The sequence below is a fragment of the Pomacea canaliculata genome, linkage group LG10 (assembly GCF_003073045.1).
Source record: "Pomacea canaliculata isolate SZHN2017 linkage group LG10, ASM307304v1, whole genome shotgun sequence".
Taxonomy (NCBI): domain Eukaryota; kingdom Metazoa; phylum Mollusca; class Gastropoda; order Architaenioglossa; family Ampullariidae; genus Pomacea; species Pomacea canaliculata.
The window spans coordinates 20,577,395-20,594,715 of record NC_037599.1 but is presented as its reverse complement, the minus strand read 5'-3'; the positions used below and the strand labels follow the sequence as shown (position 1 = coordinate 20,594,715).

Genomic DNA, 17,321 nt, shown 5'->3' with positions numbered 1-17,321 from the left:
GAAAAATTCAAGATATTTTTGTCTGTTTTAGAGGGAGTGTATTATTGAGGTCAGGACTTATAAATTTCTCTTTCTGTAAAAACTATAAACAGTTTGCATAAAGGAATGCAGCTGCAACTTTTCCATGCCATTTTAGCTAACAGCTTTTTAAAAATATGCTAGTGGAATATAATAATGTTGGCTACAGTGTCACGCTGGTGTCTGTAGGAAATATGCTAACTTGCACCTGCAAACACAAAATAAGGTATGCAGTTGTGTATGATGACTGCATATACTAAAACACTTGTACAATTAAAATTTACTGAAAAAGGTCAAAGAAGCAACATGATCATCCACTTTATTGATACTTAGAACAACTATTAATGCCAACAGCACTATTGGACTTTATTATGATATAACAATCATGACTGTTTACTGATACCAAACAGCTTTAAATAAGTCAGCATTTATTATATTTATTTACACCTGCACAGTTGATGTAAGGGAAGAGACCCCTTTTGATATAAAACTGCATATATACACGAAAAACATATCCTAAAGGCACATATTAATGTAAACTTTTACTTTGATAAAATTATCCACTCACTAAAGAGTGTCAAACAATTATTAACAACAGCCCCATGTGTGCTTCAAGCTAAGTTTGCAGAGCAATGTCTGTTCGTCCATTATATCTTATAATTTTAATTGCAATCAAATACATCCCTTTACATCCAGAAACATTCTATAAGAACATTGTCTTCAGATTACATCATGAATGACTCAACATAAAAGATGGAAGACAAAATGGGAATATCTCATCATTAAACAAAAATTCATCAAGAATAGCAACATACCAGAACAATAATATGCAATTTAGATACATTAAAGAATTTTGCCCAACAAGAGACATCCTGACGGTATCGTTCTTGACATCAACCAGTCACAGCTGACCAGGTCTCTGTTCAGAATGGTCAAGATATCTACTCGTCAGTCACTAGCCAGTTAATACAGGATTGTTGGCATTATCCAGAAATCTAAACTGCAAACATGGTGAATATGCTTGCATGGAATATACCACTGGAAATGTAAAGAACAGCCGAGATTCAAAATAAGTTGAAGTAAACCTGAGAGACAAGTATAGTGGATGTTATGCAGTTGTTTACCAACGTCTGTTTACATTCATATTTTATGCCACAATAACCCCTGAAACAAGCCTGTCCCTCACACTGGACGTTTCACATAAAACATAATAACCAAAGGAAAAAAAGCAAACAGAGAAAGAATGCTACAAAGAAAAAGATTTCTGGAAAAAAAGGTCTCCTTCAAAGCTTTATACAAAGCTAGCATGCTCTATGCTAAATGTGGCATGCTAAATATGGAAAAATAAACATAAGCAGACAAAGCTTTGCAAAAACTTGTAACCTAGTAAAGGTTCTGGTTTGTTTTTAAGTCTGAGTAATCTGTGACTACTGGTCAATTTGATCACTTTCTGATTTGACCATGACTGTAAGCTGATTCATCCACAACCCAAAGTTAAATCGACCACTGGCCTCAGTGGATTTGATCACCAAGTATGGAAGTTACTATTAAATGTAATAACGCACTCAACGCTTGCTGTATGTAAGCAAAAAATTTTTTTTTCTGTGCAAATTAATCAAGTGACCTATGTAAGTCGGCTGCCATTGTTATGAATAACAGATACAGTTAGAAATAATATGGCACATGGATACCTACATACCTTGAGGAACAAAAAAATACATTCCTTGCTTAGTTTAATTTATGCAATAGCAGATCAATTGGCATGGCACAGCTCCTTTAAAGAAAATAAAAGCATAAAGTTTAAAAATTGTGAAGATGTCAGAATATGTCGAAAACTCCGATTTATTTTGACTTGGACTTGGATTCTCTTTTTCTTTCACCCACAAACACGACTTTTATCAACCAAGGAAGAGAAAGGAAAGAACATCAAAATTCACTTATTTTGTAGCCAAATTATCACACAAATGATGATATTGTGTAATGAACTATAAGCAGTAGTCAAATTGACAGGGCTGAAGTTGAATTGACTGATACTGTGGTCAAAATGAACTGATGGTTGAATTGACCAGTCCTCTAATCTGCAATCATATTCCATATTAAGCATTTCTCTTGTTCCAGTTTCTCAAAAAACAAATTTTACTGTTGGCATCCTTCTATGATTTCTAATGCCTGTGTCACTCCAATACCTCCCACTTTTCTTCTGCAGGTGCTATGAAGAGTAATTGGAACTCAGCTCCAGGAAAACAAAGCTTATAATCAATAATCAGCACTGGGGACATATTTGTTAGGATCGGTGTCAACTACAACACTGTCATACTGTGACTCTGTCAGCTCTAACAATTGGTGCAGTGCCTCATCGCTTGTGGGGTTGTTACTGATGCTGCTGGTTGTTGACACTTCTCCAATAGATCGTCGCCTAGAAAATAAGAAAAAGAGACCTTATTTTCAAAATCAAACATTATATATGAAAATTAATACAGGCCCTAACTACTGTAATTTTTTATGATGCTTGAAGTTGTAAAGTCATTTAATTGCAAAAGGCCTGCTAAGCTGCCTATTTAATAGCTTAAGCTTGCAGTGTGAAGTTTAGAGCCCTAGGATAAAATTCTTCATACAAACTACAAACTCTTTACATCTGACTGTCACAACCTGCTTTGTACCTACTGTCATAAACCAGTAGCAAATAGACCAGAAAGAGTTAAATAATAGCATAAAATGGACTGGTTAAATATGAACTGTACTCAAGATGTATAAGTCTTGATTTTATTTTAATCTTCAAAGAATGCCTATTTTATTAAATTTGTTGAGCACTTGTCTAAATGTAAGTGTAAAACCCTAGAACCTGAAAAATAATTTTGTAATTCAATGTTCACTGTAGAAAGTAACAAAAGATCTATTAATTAGATAACAAACAATACACAGTGTCTCAGAGAAAGTAAGCAGCTCACGTTGGGTAGTTGCGTATGTTACTTCGGTAACTGGACAGAGTGCTAGTGCTCTCAGGCAGTAGAATGCCATTCTGAGCCAAGAAATCCTCAAAGTATGGCAGGTTGTCCGCAGGAATGAAAGGCAACATTTCTGCAGACAGAACAGCAATAACGAACATGAAAGACATGAGGAAATTTTGAAGACCTGATTAAATCTTATATAGCAGCAAAAAGAAAAATAGATAAAGACTGAGTTTATTAAGATGTCGGGGTTACACTGCAAACTTTTGTAGTCTCAGTCAAATGTAAGCTGGCCATGTTCTAACCATAAAAAAACCTGAACACAAAAAGCACATACCTACTGGTGTTCATAAAGTAGTTAAAAAGCTCTAAGGAAGAAAAATGGCTAATTATCATTAGACAGTGTAATATCATGACCTCTCTTACCTGCAAGCAAGTGCTTGCGATCTGCCCCATATAGCTGAAGCACACGTTCACAGAAATCCTGAAAGCGACTATCCAAGTCTTGCAGAGCTTGTGCAAAGATTTTCAGTTCACTTGCGTCAAGCTCCTTGTGAAGCTGCTCACAAAATCCAAAATTTCAAAAAACTGCTTTCTTGCTGAATTAAAGTCAAAAGCAAAAGGATCAGAGAAAACAAACTGACATGATCAAGGGGGTTACATATTATTTGACAGTTTTTATTTGAGGGTCTGGTAACTTTCTTCTTCATTGTGTGTGACAAACCTGTTATTATTTTTAAAATCATTTGGATCACAAAGGAATAGGAAACAAAATTTTTTTCTGGGTGGAGGGTGAGTGATTTGAATGGGAATGTGAAGATTTGTACATCTCATGTTTGCCGATTTTTCTTTGATGTAACAGCATCTTTGAGAAACTTTACTAGTATAATTGCAAAGATCAGGGTTGAGCAAAAAATATTATTTTTGCTGTTGTTTTTGTGTTTTTCAAAAAATTTCTGTTATTTAGGTCAGGGAACCAGGGGCTTTCCTTGGTGCTGTGTTATGAAGTCTTGATCATTTCTGTTACAAGAGTGTAAATTATTCACTTGATAAACCTGTTGAAGTGAGACTATTAGTTATTAGGATAATAGCTGTTCTTTATAAATTTAGTAAGAAATGCTTACAGTACTTGCATATCCATATACCCCCCACCCCCAATACACACAGATGTACTGATTTTTGTAACATTTTAATCCTTAAAAGAAGAAAACAGCTGAAACACCAACTACAGAAAAAACAAGAATAATTGTTTAAAGAATGGTGACCTTTTTCATGTAGTCTTTAAGTAGCTCTTCTGCTGAAAAGCTAGTTGTGCTGCCTCCTTCACTGGGAACTCCACCCCTAATGGACTTGGAGTCACTGCCATTTCTGCAACATACATTGCATAAAACAATGTTCTTTGGAAGCATGATCAATACTACAGCGATCTTTTGACAACAAATTTTTAAATAAATAGAAGCCGAAAACAATCTTTCAGCACACATGTAGAAGATTTTATTTCTGATTAACTAAATTATCTAAGCTAACATTATAAGAACTAGATAAAATAGTAAGGCACTTTTCAAACTCAAAATGTCTGGGTTAGTGTACTTATGCTTCTCAGTTTTCTTTGCTGCTATAAAATGTTGGTGACAAAAGCTTCTCACACAGAATCACTTGCTGCATTGTTTGGGATAGTTGTAGATCCTCCTGAAAAAATCGAAATAACAAAACTGTATGTAATAAAAGAACTAAAACTTCAAATTAGAGCTCACTTTAAAAATTAAAGTTTATTACTTTACTAACAAATCCTACAAACACCCCCACAGATTACACGTGACTATTTTTAAGACTTAATGTTCCACTTTCTAAAAAGCAAACAAGCTAACCCCCCTCCCCCCAAAAAAATCCCATTTATAATGCTTTTCTTTGATGATGTTGTAAGAAGAGTGCATCTCCATGAACCCAAATGTTCCATTATTGACACATTTAAACATACAGTATCTATTGAGATCTCATTTGTTTTTAACAGTACAACTGATTAGTAGTACATTATTGTAAATTTAAGCTAAATGTTTATTATATATTTAGGACTGTATTTTTCTGTACCATTCTTCTTTCTTTTAACTATTAGTTATTAGGATAATAGATGTTCTTCATAAATTTAGTAAGAAATGCTTACAATACTTGCATATCCATATAACCCCACCCCAACACCCACAGATATACTGATAGTAAAACATTAATAATCAAACATCTTTCATTAAAATCATAGCCTGATAATTATACTGATGTGCATGGTGTTTGTTTTATGTGTGTTTGGTGAAACTGGCCTGAAGTTTTCCGTTGATGTACAAACACACTATCATTTTCTCATTAAAAGTAATGGAAGACAAGTATCCAGTAACTATATAATTTTTAGAACGAATTAGTTTTGGATACTGCGGGAGAGCTGTGGGTGACTGAACATTCTCAGGGTTAACATACTAACCAGTTGAAGGGATTCCAGTAGGATCAATAGAGGAGTTGAGAATTTCGATCATTGCTTCTGTGTAGATCAATCGGAAACACTGACCCACAAGGGCACACAACTCTTCAGCAACAGGCTGCCAGGGAAAAAAAACCTGATTATTATACAAGTAATTAAAGATCAAGGATTCATACCCATGGAAATGAAACTGTTTCAACAGCATACTCAAAACCAGCAATTTCTCTTTACATCTTCCAACCCAATCAAGAATCCAAGATGGAAGTTAGAGGAAGAAGCAGCCAAGGTCTTGTGACCTCTCTCAAAGTTCTGGTCATTTTCTCATCATTCACACAAAGAAAGACTTGAAAGCCTGTAGTGTAATGTCAACCATGTTTTAGTATAGCACATACCTTGCTGTCACAATACAGCACAGCCAACTGGCACACTTCTGGAGTCCCTGTCAACCCACACCAAATAAATAAACAAACATTCAAAATATAATTTAAGGCATCATGAATAACATTTTTAGTTCATGAACATAACAACCATTTCAATATTTCAACATATTTCAACAAAGAACATTTAAAGTCTAGCAAAGGGTATAGAAAGTACTGCATGTTGAATATTATGCAACTACTGCAACAGTGAAACATAAACACCTGTCCATAAAGGGGTAAAGGAACAGTGATAATCATGACAATAACAACAAAAAATGCCACTAATGAAGGTGATGCCAACACTCAAAATTAAAGATGTCTCTAAATTCATAGGCTATACTAGCAAAACCAAACCAAAAGAGCAGTAAAAATGATTCTTACCAAATTTAATTGCCAGAATGTGTTGTTTATCATCTTTAATATAGCAGATTGCAGCAATTTCATGCATGGGAATTCTTAGCAGAAGATCCTGAAATCAGAAATTGCAACAGCTTGCAGAATGACAGATATCTTAAAAAGACAAATCTCAAAAACAACTTTTACCAAGAGAAATAATGTGACCAAGTTTATGAAAAAGCCAGTGGTAGCAACCATTTATCTCTAGAACATTTTAAAAATAAAGCTGATTTATCAAATAGACACCATTCTGATCATTAATAAAGCACTCATATCCTGAAAAGATCTGAGTAAAGATTACACTAAAAGTGTTTTTTTTACAGAAGGCAACACAAGTTGTGTACATACTTCATTGCTGTTGTGTTTCATGATTTTAATATTGTGTAAGCTGAGACTCATGATGGCTGAGTGGTCATATGTCACATGCATTGGTATGACACCAAGTTTCTAAAAAGAAAGAGAAATTACAATTTTGTAACGGTCAGGATTACCATATAAAAAGCTTAATGTTAAGTGATTTCATTCAAAGCTGTGCTGTCTATGCAGCACTGTCAGTGGAAATAGCTATAATGTTTTTATTTACAAATACGCATATTTATGTTCAACCTAATGAGGAGAAGCTACACTTTAATTTCTTCTCCTCAGCAAAGTGATTTCTCTTAAACATTTGTCATAAAGTTGTGATAGTAAAAAGGAAATTTTGCATTTGGGAAATAAGTTTATCCCACTGGCACAGTCATCAAGTGGCATATGCACATGTGAATAGTTAGGTGAGAGCATGTGAGACAATGTAGATAAATTTGTTTTGTGTAAATTTTGACATTCCTATTATGTGTCTTAAGTTTGATTTTTGCTTGTTGCTTCATGTCTTTGTTCCATAAAAGTTTTTTTTTTAGCTTTTAAAAAACATGACCCACTAGGTCTAAGTTGGGAAACAGATCTATATAAGCTCACCAATTATTAGCGTTATTTTAAATATTTATTATTAAACCTGATCAAAGTTACTCCCTTGGAAAAAATAACAACAAATATCTGTTACCTTTCCTTTGTCAATAACACGCAACACATCTGTTCTGTTGGTGATGTCCATAGTTGCAGAAACATCATCAATCACCCCAGCAAACTAAAAGTAATAATGCATAGGTTTACTCAAAAACCAATTTTTCAAGGAATGCAAATAAGCCTATTGATTCATGGCAGATATAAAAACTCTAATTTTTCCCTCTTCCATATATGCCTTAAGTTTTTGTCATGCAAGAAACTGCAGAGCTGTCCATGGAAATTAAGCGCTCCTCTCTCCACTCATCAATAATCAAGGATAAAGAACATGAGCCTGTTAAAAGTTAACTGCAAAAAGTGAAAGTTCCAGAATATAGCAGCCAGAGAGATAATAAACTGTAACTGGTTCAGTATGTTTAAGGCATATGAGAAGCCAACTCCATACCTGCTCTTTTAGATACCTTTTCCAACATAAAAAAGAAATAGCAATCACTTCTTAATAGGCAGGGGAAAATTTATGGCCACAAACCAAAGAGAGACAACAGAACGACAATCATCTGCTTTATAATCAAGTTCACTAACCACAGGGATGAACAGCCTCCATCCAGCCATAAGGACAGTAAGCAAACCTCAGATACTCAAAAGAAACATGTGAAAGAAGCCACATGACACTTGACAGAAAGCAAACTAGAGACGCAGCATGGCATATTGCAAGGACACATAGCACTAGAAAAGGTGCAAAAAAGAGGCAAGTTATGCAGCTCAACATTCAAAATAGGATACTATACACAACAGCATTTGACTGGCATATAGAAATTAATTTTAAAAAACAGGACCCACCCTGTAAACGAACTCTTGAAGAATGCATGTAATTGTGAAACATAGTAATCCACATACATAAGTTTTGTAAATTTAACATTTGAAAGCACTGTGCAGTATAAAAACTATAATGTGCCATATAACTGAATCACAATGAGCCACATAATATGCATCTATACGTCTCCTTTATTTCAGTGCTGCTAAACCTGTCTATTCATTTAGCTCACCAAAACATGCTTCTCTACTGGGTCATCAGCTAAATGCTGGGATGTGAAGTGGTAGTCAGGCTGTGTAATTCTTGCCATACTGTGGGGGCGAGCTTCTCTATCAAACATGTCTACTTCTTGCCGTCCTCCACCTGGCCACTGCTGAGGACTCTGAGCCTAAAAGAAAACCAGGGTTGGGGGATTGGAGGAGAAGAGGATCAACAATTGACAAGCTAGTCTACATTCTAAATCACAGGGAAAAAAAAACAAGGAACAAAGGTATATGTACAGAAGATGGAAAAAGTAGCATATGACCTTTTTTCTTATTTAGCAACTTCATCTTTTTATATGCTGCTTTAATTGCTTGCGGCTTATGAAATTCTAAGATCTGGTGGAGAGTGGTTAACAAATCAGTTGTTTCAACTATGTAAAGCTAATGGCAGAGTTTATCCCTTTCTTTTTTAAAGAGAGAAGGTGGTACAGATTTATAGATTTATTTAATGCCTTACATGCTCATCTCAGTTCACAAAGATCATTCAAGTTACATTTCAAAAACTAAAACTTTTAATTTAATAATCAAACCAATACTTTTTACATCTGATATTTGTCAATGATAAAAAGGAAATAATTTAAAATGTAAAAAAATTACAATTAAATAATCTAATGAAATGAATAATTTTTATCACCATGACTTCCAGAAGGAGGAATGAAAACAGAAATGGTAGTGGTGTGATGTGATACAGGGTTGATGTGTATTGAGAATGAGCAAAAGCGTGCATGAAGGTTTATTTATTCTTCTTGGTGACTTAGATGGAGTATATAGTATGAAATATTAAAGCTTACGTCCCTCAGTTTTAAAACTGTAACGTATTTTGGGATGTACATGGTCACACACACACAAAAAAAAATTTAATAACACGTACATTCACTAAAAATAATTCAAGGCTGCAGATAAGCACAATTTTTTTCTACAGAAATCTATGTTTTGTAGCTGAAGAGTAGTCATCAGGATACAGCGATCTATCAGTAGTCAGGGTCTTTCAGTATCACTGCTGGAATGTAATCTTGACTGAGAACTGAGATACATGCACCGATTTCTGATCATGCAGAAAGTTACCTTTCCCCGCCGTTTATCTTCCATCTCGCACCTGTCACCATTTTAGCTGTACGTATTATCACCTGTTATATGATACATTTCCGTGGCATATGTTACTCTTGGTGAAATGGAAAAGCTGTCTATAAAAGATTTATCACAATGTTACAAGAGTTGAAAACAAGGATCAAAGGGAAAGCACTGCACTTGCACAACGAGTTATCTTCCCTAGAGCCATAAATGTACGACGGATTATTGCACGTTTGTGGTGAGACGGAATGCAGGAATCTCTTGCTGAGGAATTTATTAAAGAACTTTTAAAGTTGCATCAATCAATACAGGTGTAGAAATTTTATATTGTGATGGGCATTCTGCGTGCATAATAATAAGTCAATTAAGTTACTGTGGCTAATGGGCAGATTGTTGATTTGGCCTACGTAACTGTACGAAGTAGTCTTCATTATTCATCCCTTCATCAGGTACCAGCTGCAACTGTTACCGAAGCAAGCCGGCCCAACCATGGAGCTGGCCAGCTGGTACCTGTCGTCGGAATGAGCTGAGGAAACGCAGCGGCGGCCATACAAACTGGGCACCTCTGGACTCTGGCATGGAGTGGTCGGTCCATTCATTCACGCACATTTGCCCTCCAGTTCTGCTGTCTACCTCGGTGACGCCTGCCCTCCACGGATCCCTTGAGGACCGTCTTTGAGAGGGTGTCATGATGGATGACATGGCTGAACCAGTTCACAATTCGCGCCGTCTTACTGTGGCGACTGCGCTTTGTACAAACCCGTTTGACTTTCGTTCCATGTAAGTTCCGATTTGCTTGCAGGTCCCCCCTAGTGACATAAATTCAGCAATCTCAATGCACGGACGGTCTGCTAGACGTTCATGTGCAATAATATCGGTGTCCAGCAGCCTTCCGCGGATAGACCCTGTCCCCTCTCTTCAGACCTGTGCATACTGAGCAAGATATACATGCGTTAACCATTTATTTTGAGGCCGAATTATCACAAAGATGACGATTTAGTCGAATCGACCGGCATTCTTCAAGACACAACAGCTGGCTAGTAAACGTAAATTGAATCAACAGACCTTCCCATATATAACTATAAAAGGCTACTGCACCATCCTCTTTTAAGTACAGAGCAGGTTTCTCATTTTGAACTGCAGTCTGTTGACCAGTTTCACCAGATTTTTCTGGCTGCTTCCCGGGTGAAAAGTCCGGCTATGTTCTGGTCTCGTGACTATGGCCAGTCTGGGCTATGTCACATTTATGGTAGAGTCCTTAATAAAGTTTCTAGGCATCAATCTGTTAAGGTACTTGCACTGTTAAAGCCGCATTGTGTGTGTGTGGGGGGTGTTGTATGAGTGAACATACAAGTTATGTGTGCATGTGTGTGTGCATGCGATGACCACAGCTGACCTTTATTACAGTGGTTCACCAAGTTACTGACTTAAAATTTACCAACAAAACCATTATAAATGCTCAAATAAATCTTTATCTTCAGGGTTACAAAGTAGTCCATTTTATAAAAATAGCTTATCATGTACTAGACATGGAAGAATTTGCCATACACCAGTGTGGAATCATTATCATAATGAAACATTTCTGAAACATATTTATCACTTCCATCACTGTTTGTGCTGTATACAAACCCATGCACCCACATTCTTGCAACAACTGTTTCTACTCAGGGTAACCTTTTGTGTCCATGGACTGAGAATGTTGTCAGACCAACTGTTCGTAACCAGCATGTATTGAGCTGTGTTGTGATTTGCAAATATACACTAATTTCTTGTGCAAAGTAGTGATAAATTCTTGCTCACACAATGGATTCAGAATGTATTAAATGTGCACACTGTCCTGAAACTTTGTACCATTTCTTTGCAACTTAACACTTGAAATTTCTGTGTTGTACAGTTAACACAGTATTGGTACAAATGTCAGCAAGATGTTACATGACATTAGTCCAGAACATTGTTATAATAAATCTCTTTTACAAGTGTTGTTCAATTTTTTTCAATGACAAATGAAAAAACCAATTTTTATAAATTTCATAAAAATCATGCCCTTTTGGTAAATTGATCACAGTTACAAAGCTACAAAAAAGCAAAGTGACCATGAAAATGCAGTGCTGGTAACAAGATTAAAAGTATTTCTTGAAGTATCATGACAGTTTCTAAATAAAGTTACATGTCACAGCACAAGTCTCACATTTCATGAGTCTACCAGATTGAGTGACAGCTTTAAATATGCTGTCAACAGTGTGTGTATGTGTGTGTGCATCAATACAAGCGGGCATGTGTGTCAAGACAATATTTCTCACAATAAATAATTAATTTATCCTTCCTCAGTAAAATGTTTCTTCCTGAGAATACAGTAAAGGATGTAAACAATCATTTTTTCTCAACTTTCTAGTATTGTTTTACTACTGTATTTCTTTTAATTATTTTCAGCAAAAGGAGTTAAAAACAGCAACTCCTTCAAAACATTTCTTTCACCATTTAGAGTAATGTTTCAAAACATTATTAGCTAAAATACTACTGTTACTATTGATTTAAAATAATAAAGATAAAACTGCTCTTAAAACTGATTTTTCCTTCAGAAAAAAGATCCTTTCACATCAGTTCTGAATTTAAAAAATAGGCATTAGAAATTTTTAAAATTGCCCTAAAAGGATTACAGATTAAAGTTAATCTCATAATTTGATTTAAAAATAAGTTTTAAAAGCAGCCACACAGGCTCAGCTGTATACAGTCACATAAAAACTACTTCATTAGTTTGATAAATTGCTTACGCACATGGAGCCTATAATAATTTACATGTTCCTTACTTTGTTGTCTAAAAGGTCAGCGCCAATAATAAATATGCAGAAGGCAAAAGTCTGTGCTGAGTCTATAATGCCTTATGATTACTGGAAGGTGTGAATTGTGGAAAACAAGGGACGGTGACAAAATGTCGCATCAACAGAGCATTGTGAAGAGTTCCAATGATGTGGCTCCTAGACTCCTTAAAGTTGTGACACTCTATTGTCACCTCAGCATTGTCTCTGTTATCAGGCATGCTGAAGTGAAGCATGCAGCCCTGGCGATAGATCCCACCGCTTCCTTCATTTAAAAAGTCACAGACATGGTGGATCTTTAGGTCTTGCAGATCAAGCTACAAATGGAGAAGCAACATTTTATTCTGTATGTAATCAGATTTTGAATGTTCTATGGTGATTTTTGTAAAAAAGATATTTGGATTACATCTTAAACAAACTGTATTAAACAGTTGTCAGCAGCAGCAACAAGCATGGGTTCAAGACCATTTAACAGTTTAGCAGGTTTTTTTGTCTAGAAAGCTTCTTTCGCAACCAAGATTTACAGAAATTTCGAAAACTATTTACAAATGTACATGTACTAAGTGGCTGTTCAAAATAATCATGGATTGTTAAAAGGGTTAAAAAGGTATATTGCTTGTAATCAGACAGAAGAGAAACTCCATAGAAATCCACTCAAAACTGACCAAAGCACCTGTGCAGTCTGATCCCACTCACCTGCCACAATGACTTGGCACCCAAGCAGGAAACATAAATACTCCTGCCCTCTGGGTCTGGATGAGTACACAGAGGATGGCCGGGAATGCCAGGAGACAGCTCTAGGTAAGACCATGTGTGCAAAGCAAGGTCAAACACCTGCACATAGTTCTTAAAGACATAAATGCGTCCTCTGCACTCAACTGAAGCAGGCGATGTCTCAGCCTGTAGCATGTCCGGATAAGACGTCCACTCCCCTGCATGATAAAGTATTGAATTAATTTTTTGAAAGGGATAAGTCAGTCATTTTAACATTTAACTAGTGAAAAATGTTGAGACGATAAAGGGTTGGAAAAAAGTAAAGATACCATAGTCTAGTAACTACAGAGGTGGTGAACTATGGCTAAGTCATAAACAGAGCCCAACCCTCTTCTGTCTTTCACCACCTTTCACCATTTGTTGCTGGGTGTAAAATAAGAATTAGCCCACTGCTTGCCTCAGGTAAACTTTGAACCTGCAATTCCTATTCGAAAGTTGAATGTACATGCCATCTGACCATGGGCCGTGCTTTTTGAAGACTATGTTGACTGAAAGTTGCTCTTGCACCTCTCAGTACTTCTATCCACATATAATTTATTTATTATATATCATCCTTCATGTGCAACTTTCACAGTAATTCTTTATCTCAGAGCTACTTGTTCCCACCTACTTCATTCTTGCATCATTCTACTATTATTTTGACCAGCCATTCCTGGAAAAGTGAAAAAGAGTGACATTTCAGTAATAATATAAACTTCTTTTATAATCTGTTTTTCTTTTGTGTGCCTTGGTACTATTAGCAGTATATAGTGTACCACCTGTCTCAGTGTTGAAACTTTCCATAGTCCGCAGCCTGATACGATAGCGTCCAATTCCCCCCATTAGAAAGAATGAGGTGCCATAGCTACATATGCCATGATGTCGCCTAGGCTGAGATAGAATTCCTGCTTCATGCCATGATCCATGTCTTGTGTCTAGGCACCAAACTGTCATCAGCCAGACGTCACGACCAAATGAACACTCCCCTCCACAAACAAACACCTTGTCTCCTGCAATAATATTCAAAAACAAAACAGAAACTGATGTGGTTTTAGAGCACTTCTGAAAGCTCTTCCATGATCTGAGTTTAAGTCTTGTCCATTTTCATTGTAACAGTGATTACTTAGCTTTCTCCTTACAAGTGGACATCGAATGAAGTCTACTTGTTATGTTTTGGAAGCACTATGCTGTACAAAAGAAAACCCCTTTCTACGAAACAGCTTTGATAATACATGGCAAAGGACATATTCACACTCCACATCACATCTAAGACTTAAGGACCCACCTGATTGGTAACACATAACATATCACTTATTAATGCCTTGAACATGAAATCTTGAGAAATTAAAAAGCGATTTCCTTGCCAGTTCAAATCTCCATTTGGGCCTGAAGCCATGTGGCATTATGGCTGACAACAGCATGGCTTATACAAGCTGTCAGAAATACCTTATCTAAAAAGCCCAAGCACAGATATGGAAACTATTGTTGTTCAGGCTAGAGAACTAGTGTTTCACACTTGTCTTCACTATTAGAGCATGATAAATGAAAATCATTTGATGAACCCAATGTATTGCTCCATCTTCTGGCCATTATAGCATTGTACATTATGCAGTTTAAGACAATGTGTACTGTTTCAGCAGGCCTGGCTATTGAATATTGTGTGCATTGTGTGTTGTATACATAGATTCATGTGATTTCTAGGGGGATGTGTGGAAATAGACAGGTCATATCTACTGCATGACTAATGGAGACAACATTATTCACCTCACAACTGAACACAATAAAAGTTGAGCCATTCAACCATGATGTTCTAAAGTGCAAGAATATGTATAAAAATTATACAACTTACACACTTTCCAACAGGCACAACGACTGAAACTGGTGTGTCTAATTACTGTCATCGTGTTAATGGACTCTTCATACTGCCCCACCAGGGGAGACAACAGTAAGTGTTATAATGTTTAGGGATTGTCATACCTACTGCACATACTGTGTAGCCTGAATCCACTGTTAGATTAGGAAGAATGTTGGCCATGGTGTTGAAGACCTTCACCTTGCAAGTATCTGCTTTGAATTCTAAAACGTCTAGAGGGGCTGTCTGCCAACGCATGATGCTGCAGTCATCGCCGCATTTCTTCAAATCGCACTCATGAGCTCCAAAGCACAGTATGCGGCCATCTCTTGGACTTGTACGTTGCCTGCTTGATGTCTACCAAAAGAAATCACAGCATCTCTCTAAAGTGATACAAAAGGTGGTGTTACTACTTCATCTTTATGCATTCATAGTTCACTGTCATGCGATTGGTAGGTCATCAAGAGAATTTAAAGTTTATTTCTGTAAAATTTAAAAATTAAAATTGTAAAACATTTAATGTTTTAAAATTAAAATGTTTTTTAACATTCTGCTGTACTGTTAACAGGTATAACAGTAACTAGTGTAGTATAGAAAATGTGCAATGAATTATGAACACTGACTGACAGAGAAGCTGGCACATCTGGGTACATAAAACAACTGTGCACAAATTCTTGTATTTCGTTCTTTCTTGTTTTTATGATTTTTTGTTTTTGTTAAAACATTTTGATTTGTATGACCAAACCTACAGGATTTACCTTGCTTTTTAAAGAAGAGAGGATGTGATCCTGAGAGAGGCTGATGACAAAATTCATGAGTTCTTCATTCATCTGCACAGCAGAAAACTCCTTCAGACAACCTAATGCTTCCTTAGTCAGCAAATGAAAATTTACAGCCTTTGCAAAAAAATTTGCAAGATCTGTCACTTCACATGGTTTAGCATTGTGCTGGTACCATGCACAAAAAGCTTTGAAAACATCCACTTCATTTTCACAGTTAAGGTAAGGGTCCTGCAGGTAGTCAATTATCTGTGAAGCAGATGCAGCATAAAAATCTTCTGTCTGTGAAACACTCTCGAAATGCCAGAGAGAGTGTCTGCGTGACTTGTCATAAAGCTCATTGAGCATGAAAGTGTTTGCAAGATGCATGAGACTTAAACATGAATCGTCATCAACACATCCCAGAAGAAAATCGGAGCACTTCTGTAGAACATTTGTTGCTTGGTATAAACTACTCATTTCAACGAGGTCAAAGACATTGCTCTGTGAGAGTTCCAGTTGACCTGTGTAAAAGTAGTGTAGCAAGTCTCTGAATGCTTCTGTCTTTGTATCATGAAGTTCTACACAGCTTGACTGACTCTCCAACATGCCTGACATAAACATTCCATTAAAATAAAGACTGCCTTTACATAAAATATGCTTGTGGCAGTGAAAGTGCTTGTCTCCAGTGTCCAAAATAATGTCACTGATTTCTCCAGAAGGAAGCGAGAATACCTCAGCACTGCCGTTTTGAACACTCCATTCTTTTTCTCTTTCACACAGAGTGCCATGACAAGCATCACTAGACTCCGCGAATGAGGTCAATGAGGCGAGCTGTGACTCTGTGTCCATGGTTCATAGGGATGGCCTGTGGTTAAAAATTGCTGTTTTTATGAAGGGTATGATTCGGATTTTAGAAAGCGAAGATCCTGGTCGTATTTCCATATCGTTATTATTACAATTATAATAAAAATAATTAAACAACTTGCGTCTTCGAAATATATTACTACAGCGACTACAACACTTAGAAACGTACGACGCTAGGAGAGTCAAGGTGTGTGTGTGTGCACGCTGTTCAAACTCCTGAACAACAGCAGTGAGATGGATCAGGATATTATTGATACAAGAACGAAAACTAACGACCGGACAAAATGAAAACGACAGCCTGCATTAAATGTAAGTTTGCTAAGTTTAGTTTCGCTCTCGAGCCTTTACTTCTACTGAAACAAAAACCAATGTTTACTTTGCTGTGATGAACGCACTACATAGACTGGTGACTGTTACTCGTGAAATAAAAACATACGGTACTCGAAAGACGTGCAGGTAGGTTTCTGCGTTCGCAGATCGCGGTCTTGGCGACCCAGGAGACGTTAACCACCAAGACTGTCAAGGGAGCTAACACATAAAACGCGAGATGTTTTGATCAGAGATTGTCGTTATATCTTGAAAAAAGTGGAAAGTATTTCAAATAATTTGAACAGTATTTAAATGTAAACTGTATAAGACTTCAGTGTTTTACTTCAGTAGCAGTACAACGTAATAGACGAGCTTCTTTATATAATTTGTTGGCTGTTTCTAGTGTCAGTCCGATGGCTTGAGTTCCGAGTTTCCGCATTTTTAGTGTTAAGTGATGCGGTTATAGGTGTGAAGAAGGTGATACGGCAACGAATGCATCGAGTAGGATGCTTGTTCGTCGTTATGTGCGACTTACGCATGTGGCGCACATTGAATGTGTTCTTCCTGTAAA

At 36.5% G+C, this 17,321-nt stretch overlaps 2 protein-coding genes across 5 annotated transcripts; both read right to left on the bottom strand.

The window, feature by feature from the left end:
* Window positions 1-314: 314 nt before the first annotated feature.
* LOC112574464 (cerebral cavernous malformations 2 protein-like) lies at window positions 315-9,560 on the bottom strand. The gene is made up of 12 exons (XM_025255559.1): window positions 9,390-9,560; window positions 8,294-8,449; window positions 7,288-7,371; window positions 6,597-6,695; window positions 6,234-6,321; window positions 5,826-5,872; window positions 5,437-5,551; window positions 4,613-4,655; window positions 4,232-4,334; window positions 3,393-3,525; window positions 2,967-3,096; window positions 315-2,434 (listed from the first exon to the last, which is right to left on the bottom strand). Exons 1-12 carry the CDS (start codon window positions 9,411-9,413, stop codon window positions 2,275-2,277), a joined length of 1,182 nt encoding a protein of 393 aa, XP_025111344.1. The 5' UTR covers window positions 9,414-9,560; the 3' UTR covers window positions 315-2,274.
* Window positions 9,561-10,847: 1,287 nt separating this feature from the next.
* Window positions 10,848-17,285, bottom strand: LOC112574463 (kelch-like protein 25). 4 transcript variants are annotated; one of them, XM_025255556.1, is made up of 6 exons: window positions 16,878-17,285; window positions 15,575-16,442; window positions 14,942-15,173; window positions 13,744-13,974; window positions 12,908-13,143; window positions 10,848-12,528 (listed from the first exon to the last, which is right to left on the bottom strand). In XM_025255556.1, exons 2-6 carry the CDS (start codon window positions 16,424-16,426, stop codon window positions 12,265-12,267), a joined length of 1,815 nt encoding a protein of 604 aa, XP_025111341.1. In that variant the 5' UTR covers window positions 16,427-16,442; window positions 16,878-17,285; the 3' UTR covers window positions 10,848-12,264. The 4 variants fall into 4 exon arrangements, with proteins under 4 accessions (XP_025111341.1, XP_025111340.1, XP_025111343.1 ...); XM_025255555.1 differs by having other exon boundaries at window positions 16,818-16,949; XM_025255558.1 differs by having other exon boundaries at window positions 15,575-15,646; window positions 16,818-16,935.
* Between the last annotated feature and the right edge of the window lie 36 nt (window positions 17,286-17,321).

What these genes read in the sequence shown, in the direction of transcription:
- LOC112574464 (XM_025255559.1), bottom strand. Translation starts at nt 9,413, where the DNA reads ATGGAAGATAAACGGCGGGGAAAG. An exon ending in AAGATAAACGGCGGGGAAAG is followed by an intron (nt 8,450 to 9,389) that starts GTAACTTTCTGC and finishes GTTTTCTTTTAG; the next exon opens with GCTCAGAGTCCTCAGCAGTG. An exon ending in TCGCAAGCACTTGCTTGCAG is followed by an intron (nt 3,097 to 3,392) that starts GTAAGAGAGGTC and finishes TTCTGTCTGCAG; the next exon opens with AAATGTTGCCTTTCATTCCT.
- LOC112574463 (XM_025255556.1), bottom strand. Translation starts at nt 16,426, where the DNA reads ATGGACACAGAGTCACAGCTCGCCTCATTGACCTCATTCGCGGAGTCT. An exon ending in TCTCTTCTTTAAAAAGCAAG is followed by an intron (nt 15,174 to 15,574) that starts GTAAATCCTGTA and finishes TTCTTTTGGTAG; the next exon opens with ACATCAAGCAGGCAACGTAC. An exon ending in GTGCCAAGTCATTGTGGCAG is followed by an intron (nt 12,529 to 12,907) that starts GTGAGTGGGATC and finishes CTCCATTTGTAG; the next exon opens with CTTGATCTGCAAGACCTAAA.